Source organism: Cetorhinus maximus, unplaced genomic scaffold, assembly GCF_964194155.1.
Source record: "Cetorhinus maximus unplaced genomic scaffold, sCetMax3.hap1.1 HAP1_SCAFFOLD_1610, whole genome shotgun sequence".
In the NCBI taxonomy this organism is placed as follows: domain Eukaryota; kingdom Metazoa; phylum Chordata; class Chondrichthyes; order Lamniformes; family Cetorhinidae; genus Cetorhinus; species Cetorhinus maximus.
The window spans coordinates 5,456-19,669 of record NW_027597550.1 but is presented as its reverse complement, the minus strand read 5'-3'; the positions used below and the strand labels follow the sequence as shown (position 1 = coordinate 19,669).

The window sequence follows — 14,214 nt, the reverse complement described above, 5'->3', positions numbered from 1 at the left end:
AATCTGTTTCTTTTTGATATCAAGGGATATATATTGGCCAGGTCTGTTCTACAGTTAAAAGGTCTTTAAAAACATGCATGCCTACCCACACAACTAGATTTCCAAAGCCATTCCAGATAAAGGAATGAAAGTATTATTCTAACTGCAGAATGCATTGTAGGAAAATTTATTCAGGTGCCACAATTCAAATTGCCAGTAACCATGGGTAACACACACAAAATTATACTTTTTTTTGCGCATTTTAGAAATCACCGAGGCTGTCTTTGTAACGGAATCCGGTTAATGCAACTCAAAACCACGCCACACAGTAAATTGAGCCTACAGCAACAAAAATAATCCAGATGTACTTTCATGGGAGAAGGAACTGATCTTTATTGTGTAACTTTGCATAATTTTGACCAGCATCCTAGTACTTTACGCAAAACATCCACTGACACTATACACAGGGAAAATAATTTAACGTACAAGATTCCAGCTAACTGGAGTACAATAAAATAAATCTCATGTTATAGCATCAACTTAAAGAAATGCTTACTCACATGACAAAATATTTTAACAAAAAAAACACTTTTGGCACAATAGTTTACATGCATTAAAAAGGGATGCATAATTCATCGTGTACTGCCAAAGGAGAAATGTTATCACAGAGGTGTGTAAAAGTACACTTGTCAAGGTCACATGGAGCAGTCATTTGTCAGTTAAACACATCTTAGTCACACTGACCCCTTTTTAATTGCGTGCAAATGCAGCTGAAAATCATGAACCATGCAGTTTTTTTTTGGGTGTTAAGTGTCAAATTAATGAAGCAGAACAAAAAACAAAATACAACTCAGAACAGGAATTTTAGTAAAATCACGTCAGTAACCAAAAGCAAATTCAAGCTTGGTGGAGTTTTTTGCGCCAATTTTGTCCCTGCCCCCACTCCACAAACATCAGCAGCCTTCCAAAACTGGAACCAGATGGCCATCCATCCATCCATATAAGAGTTTAGATATTTAGCGTTTCAGCAATGACCTCCCGAGCCAGGTCCTGTCCTTACCCAACAATGCCATTCCAAATCGAGTGCCCGGGCAGCAATCATGAGCACGAACAGTGGTTGACTTCTCTCCTTCCCGACCCAAGAATGCCAAAACTAGTAGTGTCACTTACAGACTGAAAGCCAAACCTGACCAGTTTGACAAGGTGGGTAAAAGTACTATGTGACATAATATAAAAGCATTTGAAGAGCAGCGAAATTCATAAATTGAATAAAAATTTTAAGTAACTTAAATCACCGACCAACCAAAAATGAAAGTCACAGCGCAACTTATTCCATCTCAAAAGGTTTGTGGACTTTGGTAATCTTCAGCCAAACAACTGACCCCCAAAGCAAACAATACAATAATACATTCCATGTAAGGAAATGGGAGAACACTTCATATGTACTGTATGTACACACAGTAAAAGAGAAAAAGTGAACTGCATCATGAAAATGTTACCCACAAAAAAAACTGCAATTTACTTATCTAGTATAAAGTTTACTTCTGTAAGAGAATGGTGCAAAACATGGAAAATAAAGTATGTCAGCATTGCACTTCGCAAGAGCAATTAGGGATGGGCAATAAATGCTGGCCTAGCCAGCGCCACCCACATCCCATGAATGAATAAAAAAAATTAAGAATAAGGACATAAAGCTGTACAAGGCAAATTACCTCACTTCCTTCATTCATTAATCATCAGTTGGAAACAAGCATTTTAGAAATATGAGTGCACGTGGTGCATTAGTGAGGACAGAAGTCTACTCTGTAACGCTTAGGTAAAAATGTGCAAGATACTCCTCAGTTATACAGGAGTCCTGAAAGTCTACACTGCAATAATGAATCCAAAGTCATTCTACACTGAAATGCTTATTAATGCTGCCATGTGTGCTGTAGCTGTTAACAAAGGCCAATAACTCTGATCAATGTGCAAAATGTTTATTTTGACTGTGTCAAACTCTATTCAAAACTTGAAAATAAAGGGATTTAGTTCAGTGTTAATAATTTCAGTGTTAATAATACGACGTGGGTACAAAATGCTAACAGCTGCACTATTTGCCACACTAGGATTTCAATAAATCATTGGTGACTATGATCAATTGAACTGGGGAAAAATTGCTGAGCAGTTTTAAATTTTAACCATGAAGTATAATGCAAAAAAATGAATAGCGTCACAAAAGCTGTGTAGTGGAGCATTAAAAGTGTACGGACTGGAGTACTATTTTACCTGAAGCAATGTGGTAGGCTTAGTAACAGCAATATAACCAGAATACTAAAAAGAGTATGTGAAAACAGTTAACTTCAGAGGTCACAGATATCAGAGCCTGCCATTGACTTTGGAATCAAACTGCCTGCAAGAACAAATTACACGCCGATTCAGCATATGGAAGAATGAAAGACATTTTACCGAAAATATTGCAGCACATCAAATGCAGGGTGAGCCTCGAAACACAAATGCACACTCAAAAACTATGAGAGGTACGTGCAGGTGTACTTGTCAGTGCTGTGTGATTTCTATTTTTGGATTTAAAAAAAATAGAAACTGCAATGTCAGAGACACAAATTTATACTTAACATTGAAAAGCAGCAGTGTAACACTAATAAAGGCAATGCCATTAAGTGTGCAGTTTAGTTTTTGGTCGAAAAAAATTAATGCTACATTTGTGAAATGAATTCAACACCAGATACAGCTCTGGAAGCTAGCAACATGTAGGAAATAAAAACAAAAATTCAGGAATAGTTGCATAACAAGACAGGACTTTGTGCAATAGAGTTGCTATATCATCACACCTCATTAATGAAATAAAGAGTTAAAGAAGTTTCAGAAGTTAAGCTGGTGCTCCAAATTGAGACATGCACTTTGAAACAGAGTGTAATCTAAGACACTGCCCTTGGTGGTGTTTACAGATTCTTCCAACTGGGAAGACAAGTGCCCAAGTCTAGCAAAGTCATTAGCTTTAGTGCCATGAAAAGGGCTTTTCTTACCTCATACCCAAAGAATGCACCAGACAGGAGGCAGTTAAAGCTCAAATAACTTTGGCCTTAAAAAGGACTCGTTCTTCCCCCTCTGACAGGTATCTTATGGTTTCCAAGCATCTCTGAAGTGCAAGTCATTTTTGAATATTGTTTGCAAAAACAGAGGCTTAATCACCACATTTCAGATAGGACAACCAAACAGAACAAGAGTGCAGACAGCAGTTTACACTTACAAATGGGGCTTTGACATAATGAGGCTTAGTATTTACAAAATTCTTTGCAACTCTCCTCACTTGGTGGAACCAATTCTTCTTGTTTTCCCAGCTTGTGATATACATTTAGTCCTATTGAATATAAAAACAATCAATGGTGATTTATTTGCTTCTTAGAATCACCAATTCTGAAAACCTACTCAGACCAGTTCCCGGCAATTTAGTACTTTATCTCCCAATGTGGGCGTTGAGGCTGGTTTCCAGATTCAGGCTTCTGGTTTCACTTGAACTCCATCAAACTTATGAGCAGGCCTAAGAAACCTCATCATTCATAAATGCAAGAGACTATAAATAAGAGCATCCACCGGGAGTCTGGGATACACGGAAAAGCCGAGGAACTGGAAGATTAAAATTAATCATTGCTCCTGAGATTCAGGCAGAAAGATTCAGCCACTAGATGTAGCAAACAAAAAGGTCTCCCTTTTGCCTGGAGAATTCATTTAGGCTGATCTTCCAACAAGGTCTCAGAAATTATTCACTGATGTAGCAAGAGCAAAGCTGGCATATTATTTTGACTAGGTCTGGATGGGACTCCATCACATTCATGGAAATACTCTCATGATATTGGCTACAAGTCTGGATTTGAGACTCCAAGTTTCCAACAAATGTGATCTTTATTTCTCCGAACAGGTACTTGGGTGACAGTAGCTTGCATGGAAGGACGATCCTACTCATCAATATTGTAACCTGGTCAAGATAAAAATCACAGCCAATAGGTACAGAGCCCAATTTCAAGACCTGGGCCTGCAATAATGCAGAAACATCAGGAAGAAATAATTCACTGTAAGAACAAAGCATGGATGTTCAGATGAACCAGCAGTCTTGATCCAGATACTTATGCTCTGCACTGGGATCGTAGGTGGAGGAAGTGAAGTATTTCTTGGCTAATTACAGCCTGCTTTAGCTCAGCTGATGGCAGCATTAAAGGTTGGGCTTTCAGAGCAGAGAATTCTTTGCTCTCGAAGCCCATGAGGATGCCCACATATAGCTCAGCAACATTCCTGATTGCTTCGTGTGAGAAACTGTATTCATTGAGTGAGCTAGATAGTGTGCAAGGTCACATGAAATGGTGAAGCAATTTCTAAACACCCAGGGCACACAGCGCAGCCAACAAAACAAAAAAATAAAATAAAATTAGTTGTACAAAATATATTTTACATGAATAACTCAAAACTTATAACCAATGGAGGGGCCAAAAACATGTGCAAATTCAGCAACTAATGAGAGCAGGAAAACCAAGAATGGTCACTTCAGGAAGTTTAATGTTTGAGCCTTGGAAGGTCAGGAAAGCTTTGCACTAATTTGGTCAGGTTAAACAACTATAATCCAATTCATGCCACAAACATTTAGCATGAACTGCATCAAGCAATAAATCTGCTGGAAAGAAGTACACCAATGGGCATTCACTTTTGTTCAATGATTTCTCTCAGCATCGTGTTAAAAATATTCAGCTCCACGATTGCTCAACATTAAGCAACCACATAGCTGAATCTCACACACACTAGTACGGGCCCAGTTTCAATCTGCAGTTTCTGCTCTCAGCTTTGGGCCAATGACTGGAGTGCTACAATTAACCTCAATGCCACTAGGTTAGGTAGGGAGCAATCAGCAGGAACTCCTGTGCCCAACATATATCCAGCAAGCCATGTTTGAAGTGCATGTGTGGACACTAACGAAGACCAGTTTTGGATTAGACTGTGATTAGGGTTGCCAACCAGATTTACCCTGGAGTCGCACATACTCTCGAGGACATTAAAAACAAAGATTTTTAAAAAATCTTTGAACAACTTCATTTATTGATTCCAACAATACTGGTGTTGCTGAAAAAAAGTGCCATTAGACCGGACGGGTTGTTTGGAAGTAGAAGGTTGTGATGAAACCTCCAGGAATATGTCCATAGTTAACAGCCGTAGCATGATGATGCTTTTTACTGAAGAGCCTGTCCACCCAAGCTAGCGAGGGACACATGTAAATAACTGCCCCTTGGACAAAGTACCAGTTGATCTCTGGTGTCTGTCTAACTTTAACCCATAAAGAATCTGCATCCCTCCATCCTTAGAAGCTGCTGAGAAGAAAGAAAAAAGATCATGATGCACCAACATGAAATAGTGGGCAATCAAGGTATATACTGCCTGACTTTTAAAATGTGGCTCTGTAAAACTTCTATAGAATAAGCAATGCTAGCAGTGTGTTGGAGGAAGGTGCCACACAGAAAGCAGAAAAGTCAAACTAGAAAAGGGGAGGCGAACAGAGGGAAATTGTACAGCATTAGTAGAAGCCTAAACATATCAAGCTTAGTTGCTTTTACATCCAAGACAAAAGAATGCAGAGACCCAAAGGGGGAGCCAGCCAAATGGGAAGACCCTTTAGGATAAAGTGAGTTGGAGGGTTGGGAGGAAGCTCCTCTGGAGCACAAATAGCAGCATAGACTGGCTGGGCCAAATGGCCTGTTTGTGTGCTGTAAATTCGATGGCCCCAGTAGATCAGTTTAAATCTATGATTCCTTTGCCACTTTTGTCCCAACAAAATTTATACCCCCACCCCATACACTATGGCCAAACGAGATGCGCAGCATCGCAACTTGACATTAAATTTTGCCACTTTCCACAATATACCAATGCTGAAATTCATGCTCCTTTTTAGTCTGTGCACTTCAGTCACAGCTTTTACCAGTATTTCGAAATAAGGAAAAGATTTCATCGCATGTTTGTGTCTCAACTGAGCTGAAATGAGATTCCATTGTATTCCATGCCATATCTGCCAAGAGAAAGTCATCCATTACAGTCTGTGTTTCATTACTAGTGAAGAATAAACTGCCAAGGTTTTCAAAGGAGCTGCTGGTTGTCTGTGTTTCAGCGCAGTTTAATCGGACATGGTTTTCAGGGGCATTACTGAAATTATTTCTACAACACACATCATCAGTCTGGGTTTTGGTGCCAGAAGACTCTGCACTTAGAGGGAAACTGGACTGTTTCAAAATACTATCTAGAGGTAGATGTGGACTGCTGTCCATTAAGAAATTGAAGTCTGTTTGAGTCTGTGTGTCAAACATTTCTAGCCCTAAATAACTGGACTGTCCCCTGCCATTGTATGCTTGAACAGGATGGTCTGAAAACAAGAAGTCTGTCTGAGTCTCAATATCCAGAGATTCCAAGGCAGACTCTGTCTGTAAAGCACCAAATTCATTTTCTTCTGTCTGCGTTTGTATGTTGCTTGCAGATAAAAACTCTTCAATATCAAAGTCAATACCCGCACTTTGTGTCTGACTGCTCGTCATACTCTCACCAGAGGCATTGATGGCATCGGATAAAAGACCACGGTTTTCTAATGAATGACCAGCTATGCTTTCAGACAGGATATTTTCCAAGTCATTAAATAGGTTAATTGTCTGAGTTTGATTGTCAGTCGTAGAGTTCTGTTGAAGTAAAGTGGATTGAATGTGAAAATCAACAGCTGACTTAGAGTTCTGTAAAAGATCATCATGTTGTTGGTCCATGTCCATTGCATCCAGGGCAAAAGTCGTTTGAGTCTGTCTACAAACACTGTAAGGGGAAACTAGAGAATGGTCAAAAATTTCTTCATGATTATTTGCATTAATTAGTGCTTGAACTGTAGAGCTTTTATCATTAGTAGAATTTACCAAACTTGTTTGTGTTTTCCTGGAAACACCACACAATGGAAAACAAGACTGGCCAAAGGGATCTGTCTGAGCACTTATCGATGTGGTGATTTTAGTGTCTGGTTCAAACGTTTGTGTCTCAACACTTACGGGTAGCAACACTTGAGCACTGAAACTCAGATCAGTCTGCGCGCAAGCTGACACAGTGTTCTCTGTAGAGCAGCACACAGCTAGAGATTCTGGTACTGTGTTCTGTGCAAGGTATGATATGTCTGTCTGAACATTCATGGAGTTAAATTTGTTCTTTTGGCCCAGGTCTCCAACTGATGGCAATTCTTGATTATTGGCAAAACCTGAATCCATGTTGACTTGAACTGCAGTGCTGACTGGTTCAACCATCATGACGCTAGTCACCTTGGAGATGGGCAGACCACCTTTAAAGTTCAACCCTTTTGTCTCCATGGTTGGTGCCAGAGTTCCCACTGATGTCGGCAAAATATGCATTGTGCTCAGAATGGATCCTTGATTGTCAACAGCGACAACAATGGACTTGACAGAATTATCCATGGAGGTGCCTGAAGATAAAAGAACTGGTAAATGTGTGAGATGCATAACAGGAAGTTTAACAAGTGCAACTTTGGGCTTTGGTAACAACAATTTCTGAATTTGTTTTGCAGGAGCTGGAGTCTGATTAATGCCGTCATCTCCGCAGGAGCTTTTGATGCAGGATCTCTTGTTCATCACTGTCGGATCTTGGGCCACCTGGACTTCATGCTTCTCTTTTGCTACCTGGTTCAAGTGATTTTGATTTAACCACTCACTTTTCCTCTTCTTGCGTGGTGGATCCCTAAATAGCAGATAGGCAAATTAGGTCATTAGAATCCCAGTCATAGAAACATGAAATAGCTCACCTCTTTTGCAAAACCCTTTTTACTTTTGAAAGAAAATTGGGAATGTTTCTGTTATCTCCCAAAACTAGTTGGAGAAACTGAAGACTGGCTTAATGCCAAGACCTAACCTTGCATTTTAAAACTTGGCGTATACGGAGAATAATTAAGATTGCTAGTTTGACACCAACCGTACTATGGTCTATCTCAAACAAATTAGAAGCAAATAAAGCCAGTGAGAGCAGAAACCAATGAACAGCTGGAAACAGTGAGCATCACAATAAAATTACAGCACTTGGCCACTAACAGTTCTTTGGATTTTTGTCAAGTATTTTGTCTTACTTCTTACCATGTTGCGACTGAAAGGGCAATTGCTTCCTAGCCTTCAACCTCTGACTCAAATGCAAAAAACTTTGCGCAGAGTAGGCAGAGGGTGACTGCTCCCCTGCCCCTGATTTTTCTGCCTTCCAGTGAGGAAGTGGCTGGCTTTCATACAGCCTCTAGCCACAATTGTATGGCTGAAACTAGGTTTACAGCAGCCCTGGCTGGGTAAACCACAAGTCTATGCCCCATGCCTTGATGCTCCAAAGTGCAGCATACGATCCTTGAATTTGCCCACTCTGATTTCAAATGATCAATTGTTAAATTTAATCTATTCCTGCCTCAATGCTTCATAGTTAATTCTATTTTTGTGAACACTGAATGTAGTCTAAAAATGTTGAGTATGCTGGTGCCTTGGCACAGCCAACAGTTGCAGCATATAAAGGCAATCAGCACCATACTAGTCCCCAGGACAGAAGGTTTACATATATCACAACACAACTGATATACAGACATTAAAAGCTACAATTTGTCCAAATTTCATCCAAAACAATGGAGATCGAGCAGGCCACATACAGTTCTCGCAGTTATCGAGATATGTGAGGAGTCAGAGCCATTATGGCACAGGAGGATACCATTTGGCCCATTAAGGCCATGCTGGCACTCTATTGAGCTAATCAATCAATCCCATTCCCTCACTCTATCCTCATTGACATGTAGGTTTATCTCCCGCAAATGCCCATTGAATTTCCTTTTGAAATCATCCCTTGTCTCGGTTTCCACCACCCTGATGGGCAGCGAGTTCAAGGTCATTGCCACTCGCTGCATAAAAAAGTTCTGCCTCACATCACTCATGCATCTCAAGGAATAAAAAAAAAATCAGATTTTAATGGATTTCTTCACCTTATTATATTTCCTGGGCGTTCTGTCAGTTTAAAATGCCAATAATGGTAGCAGAGTAGCTCTTTCAAATTTATTACAAGTGTATTTACAGATTCCTTTGGTTAAAAATTATATTGTTAATCAAATTAGGACCAGCAAGTTTCAGCAGTTGGCAGGATGCCCCAAGATAATTTTCGTGCTTTAGCAGTTTGGATAAATGCCCAAGCAGAATTACTTAGCAAGTGTCTGTCAGCAAAGCTAACAAACCACAGGATGACTAAGAAGTTGGAAAAAATACAAAACTCTGCAATCCAGTAATCAATGTCATTAAATATTCAGTCCTAAATCATTTTAAAATGGGGAAAAACCTGAAACTTCAATTTTAAAGTTATAATCAACACAATAAATATTACCTAATAAGGACATAAGTCACTAGACTACAATGCATTATGGACAAGTGCTATCAGTAGACTACACTATAGACAGAGGCGACAGCAATAGTTTTATTTTATATATTGGGTCTTGGGCTCATTCATATTTTGTACCTGAGATTAAGTAATTCAGCTCAGAAGAAGTAGAGATCATCATATCATCACCAACTACAGGAGGGGCATTTGGTCAGGAATCAGGACTCCCAGTACCCGTTTAGCTCCCAGGCTATACATTACCTAAATAGAAGGCTTCTCCCAAAAAACATCTAAATCACACAGTGAGGATCGCCACATTGGGCCACATGTCAGTAATTAAAAATATGTACGTTACAGAGGCAACTGTGATAAGGGCATTCAGATTTCTTGGTTGTTGACCAGAGCACGTACATTGTTGAAAGTCAAGGAATTGCCAGACTAGCCTGCTGGAAGAATTACAAATTGGGATGTCATGTAATAAGTATAGGAGGCAGCTACTCAATCATATGCAATCTATGAATACTATATATTAGTATTAAATTTCTCAAAAGTAAAATTCCCGTGTCAATATTCAAGCTAGTATGTACCGAGAAGGTGAACTTGCATTACTGACATCTTCACGAGAAGCAGACAATACTGAGGTTCAGGGTGATTAGGGTCAGTTTTTCTAGCTTTAATTTGAAACATTCAGTGTAGCTATTGGTATTTGCCATTAATTTCGAATCTTTAACATCTTTAGGATTTACTGCTTTGATCTGTTACTACTGCCCCATCCAGGTAGAATCTGAGTCTCCCAATAACAGCTGGCAGTAAATAGTTTTCCCCGATTAAAAAAGGTTTGAAGTTGTTTAGTTCTTTCTGAAGTCATTCTTACTCTGCTGACGAGCAGACAGCTGTCCAAGGTGATTAAACAGGTTTCTAGATGCGGCAATTTTTGCACTGCAGTATTCTTGAACTTAGTTTTCCTGCAGCCAGCTGTGTATTCAACACGGGCTCTATTTTCAAATGTTGTTTTCATGAACCATCATATCGCACAAGAGCACTTTTCCATAAAATATAACTTAATCCAAAAGCACCTAACACGTCTACCAAAATTGTAATTTACTAAGGAAATTGATCCTTTAATCCAGAAACATTAACACAAGGCCCATGGACCCAATGTGTCCCACAGGCCCTTTAATCCAGCACTCACTCCTCTTTATATTAAGCAACAAAGCTGTTTTGAACTATGGCTCAGATACAGCTATTTAAACCTCGCCAGGTCTGAAGGAGTAGAAAAGGTTAATCCTGAATGGTGGCAGCATTTCTTCTGCACATTAATCCACTTCTCAAATTGAGCAAGGAAGGAAAGAATGGGAGTGAGGAGTGCAGGTCAAAAGGATGGGAAGGAGAGGGAGTGAGATCTGAAGAAGGCGAAAGGAGAGTGCGAATTCTTTTTAAATGATTGAAGACTTGGAACTTTTATTATTAGGTTGTCTTATTTTGTGTATGGGACCTTGCTGTGTGTATATTCAATCGCTGTCACTTGTTTTGTGCATGGACTCTCACCTTTTGTGCCCACAAGGTTCAGGTTTTTGTGTATGACACTGTCTGGCTTTACACATAGAAGGAACTGCAACATTTGTTTGGGTGGAGCTGACCATTCTTTGTACAGATAACTTGGCTTTTTTGTCAATGGAATTTCTCGATGTGTGTGTTTTGGGGTGGGGGATGGGCTCAGGTTTCCATGTAATCATGCAACACCCTCAGTTAATTTAGCTAGCTTCAGGAGGTCTTTATCCATTTGCCACTTCCTCTCTCCACCCTGTTAGCCAGCTGGACCAGTAAACATACACAGTCTGTTTATTTTGCCAAAGTATTCTTTGGAAAACAAGTACAGGCTGCAGTCTTCTCTGCATTTTTTTTTGGGGGGTGGAGGGGGTGGTGTGGCTTGATCAGGGAAGAATACTAACAGTATGGTTGGACCACGCTGAAGTTGATATCAGAATCATATTAAAGTCACTTAATGATACATGCAAATTTACATTTAAAAATGTTACATTATTAAAAGACCACATTGAAGTGCACAATATTATTGTAGGAGATTGCATTCTGCATCAGGAAAGCTCAATACATTTACATGTTTTCAATCGGTGAAGAGTTAATTAAGAGGAAACAAATTTTGAATGATTTCCATGAAGGTTCTCCCAAATATCTATGGTGTAGGGAGTATTGTGAAAGCATATTATTGGCATGTACAGGTGGATTGGAAGCACAGGCCACCTATATACAGTCAAGTGGCATCTAGAAATATTTGAACCAGGCTGCTCAGGAAGTCAACGCATTACATGACTCTCAGTGCACAAAGATGACACTGCAACAATATAAGTGCCAGACAAGGCTCAGTAACTTGTTATAGGCAAGTCAAATACTTGCCACGAGATCTGGGTGTTTTTAATATGATGTATATTATTGAAAAATAAGGCTCAAGTAATTTGTCTTGATGTATGATACAGCAGAACAGATGATTTGTCACACAAAAAGCTTTATAAAGAAACACTCCAGCTTGCCTGGAGGGTGTTTAGCAGATCATTTACTCACCGATGCTCAGCAGGGATTTCATGTCCAGTTCTGTAAATGTGAGACAGCAGTGCTGGCCTGCTGGCATAAGGACACCCACAAGTGCACTGAAAGATCCTCCCACAATCCTCAGCATGTCGTTTCAAGTCCCATTCTGTGCCATACGAGTTATTACATTTGTCACACTTATGTTTCTTTTCAGCATGAATTTTCATAAAGTGCTGGGGAGAAAGAAAATGACGAAGAGCAGCTTAAGCCACAACAGCCTTTACTGCGTAAAACTCTCATCCAGATCTTTGTTACATTCAGACTTGACTGTTCTAATGTTCCCCTGGCTGGCCTCCCATTTTCCACCTTCCTCCATAAACCCAAGTTCATCCAAAACTCTGCTGCCATATCCTAACCTGCACCAAGTCCCATTCAGCCATCACCCCTGCGCTCGCTGATCTACATTGGCTTCTGGTCCGGTCCAGCAACTCAATTTTAAATTCTCATCCTTGTTCCTCAGTCTCTCCATGGCCTCCCCACTCTCAATCTCTAATGTAGCCTCCTTCAATCTTGCAATCCTCCAAGATCTCTAATCTCTTCAAATTCTAGCCTCTTGTGCATTCCCCATTTTAATCTCGGCACTATTGGTGACTGTGCTTTCAGCTGCCTATGCCCTGAACTCTGAAATGCCCTCTCTAAACTGCTCTACTACCACACTCACTCTCTCAAAATGCTCCTTAAAAACTCTTTCACCAAGTTTTTAACCATCTGTTTCAATATATCCTTGTGGCTTATTTAATACCATCCCTCTGAAGTGCCTTGGCATGTTTTGCTACGTTATAAGTGCTATATGAATGCAAGTTGTACAAGAACATACTGGCAAACAGATTCACAGGAAAGTTTGCTGGTTCCAAGGCTTCAGCTAGCCGATTGATGTTAGAACTCTAACTTTCAAGAATTCTTTTCGCATCACACCGATACATGTTTCCCACCTCCCCACCCCATAATAGTCAAGGCAGCCAATGAGCAATCAAAAGATGGTTAAAGATTATAAACATTAATAAACTGAAATAGTCTTTAAAAAAGTTGGTCTGAAGCTGGCAATATTTCTGGATCTCCAGACCAGCATTAAATTATTAACCAGCCTAAAGTTCCATAAGCCCAACAGTGAATTTCCCAAAATAACATACAACCCTACCTAATTCCTTAACACCCACCCGAACCAAAAAATTACAAAACAAGGTTTCAGGGTTATCGGCAGCTGGTACTGTTACACGTGGTACATGAAGTGCAAGTACACAGGAAGGTGGGAGCGATTCAGTAGCTGAAAGCACCTCATGAAATTGCATTCCCCCATTAGGTCAAAGGTGACTATAAAACATCAAATGCTGGCAAGATCCTCTGTGGCCTCAAACACCTCTGCCACGCCAAAGTTAACCTGGCTCATAAGCTTAGCCGCGAGTAGAAAATTGTCCACTGAAACTGCAACTAAGACCATAAAGAATCACTGGCAATTTTACAGCCAATGAAGCAATTATTTGAAGTGAAGTCACTGTGGCAATGTAGGAAGGACACAGAGTAGCCAATTTGCGTACAGCAGGCTCCCCGAATCAGCAATGTGACAACTACCAGGTAATACATTTTATTTGTTTGAAGGATAAACATTGATCAGGAGAGAACAGTTCTGTTCACTATCTAATCAAATGACCTAATTGCATTAAGAGCAACTGCCCATTCATAAATTCAACCCAAACACAACCAATCATGAATTAATTGTACAACGTGCTACATGAACAAGCGGGATTGCAAGTTAGCAGTGCTTACCTGCTTAACGAGGGCAAACTGGGAAAACGGTCTGTTCGGTCCCCTTGGACAACCTTCAATGGGGCAACAAAACAGTTTCTGAACAGACGACTTCAGATCTTTCCTAACAGTTGGATTAATGCTGCAGTCCTGCAATTAGAATCAAACACTAAATAAATAAGACGCAACTACTGACCGAAATCTGTCTCTACACATTTTTATTGAGGGTCACAGACCACTGTAACACAAGCTACAATGTTCCTCTTCAGCCCTGTAACAATTATTATACATGCATCTCTAATGATATTAGGCATATGAAAAAGCAGCACTGGTGGAGCAAATTCAAGTACAATGAAGCTTCCAACAGATCACATTGCCCTGAATCAAAATGTATAGAGTTTTAACTTTAATCAATCTAAAAATATCTTATTCATACAAAAATTGTTTTGCACTATTGCATTCAATTATTATTAATTTTGATTG

The 14,214-nt window shown here is 39.8% G+C and overlaps 1 protein-coding gene across 3 annotated transcripts; it reads right to left on the bottom strand.

Annotated features, from left to right (window-relative positions):
- Positions 1–347: 347 nt before the first annotated feature.
- Positions 348–13,900, bottom strand: atmin (ATM interactor). Of its 3 annotated transcripts, XR_013575335.1 has the most exons (4): positions 13,753–13,900; positions 11,962–12,161; positions 3,527–7,731; positions 348–3,494 (listed from the first exon to the last, which is right to left on the bottom strand). XR_013575335.1 is itself a non-coding variant. In XM_078536858.1 (3 exons), the coding sequence occupies exons 2-3, from the start codon at positions 12,153–12,155 to the stop codon at positions 5,919–5,921; spliced, it is 2,007 nt and encodes a 668-aa protein (XP_078392984.1). In that variant the 5' UTR covers positions 12,156–12,161; positions 13,753–13,900; the 3' UTR covers positions 348–5,918. The 3 variants fall into 3 exon arrangements, 2 of the variants coding, with proteins under 2 accessions (XP_078392984.1, XP_078392985.1); XM_078536858.1 differs by having other exon boundaries at positions 348–7,731; XM_078536859.1 differs by lacking the exons at positions 11,962–12,161; positions 13,753–13,900 and adding an exon at positions 9,643–9,681 and having other exon boundaries at positions 348–7,731.
- Between the last annotated feature and the right edge of the window lie 314 nt (positions 13,901–14,214).

Bases quoted from the DNA above. Each gene is read 5' to 3' on its own strand.
- atmin (XM_078536858.1), bottom strand. From the start codon at position 12,155: ATGAAAATTCATGCTGAAAAGAAACATAAGTGTGACAAATGTAATAAC. The intron at 7,732-11,961 runs GTGAGTAAATGA...TCTGCTATTTAG, and splicing joins GAAATCCCTGCTGAGCATCG to GGATCCACCACGCAAGAAGA.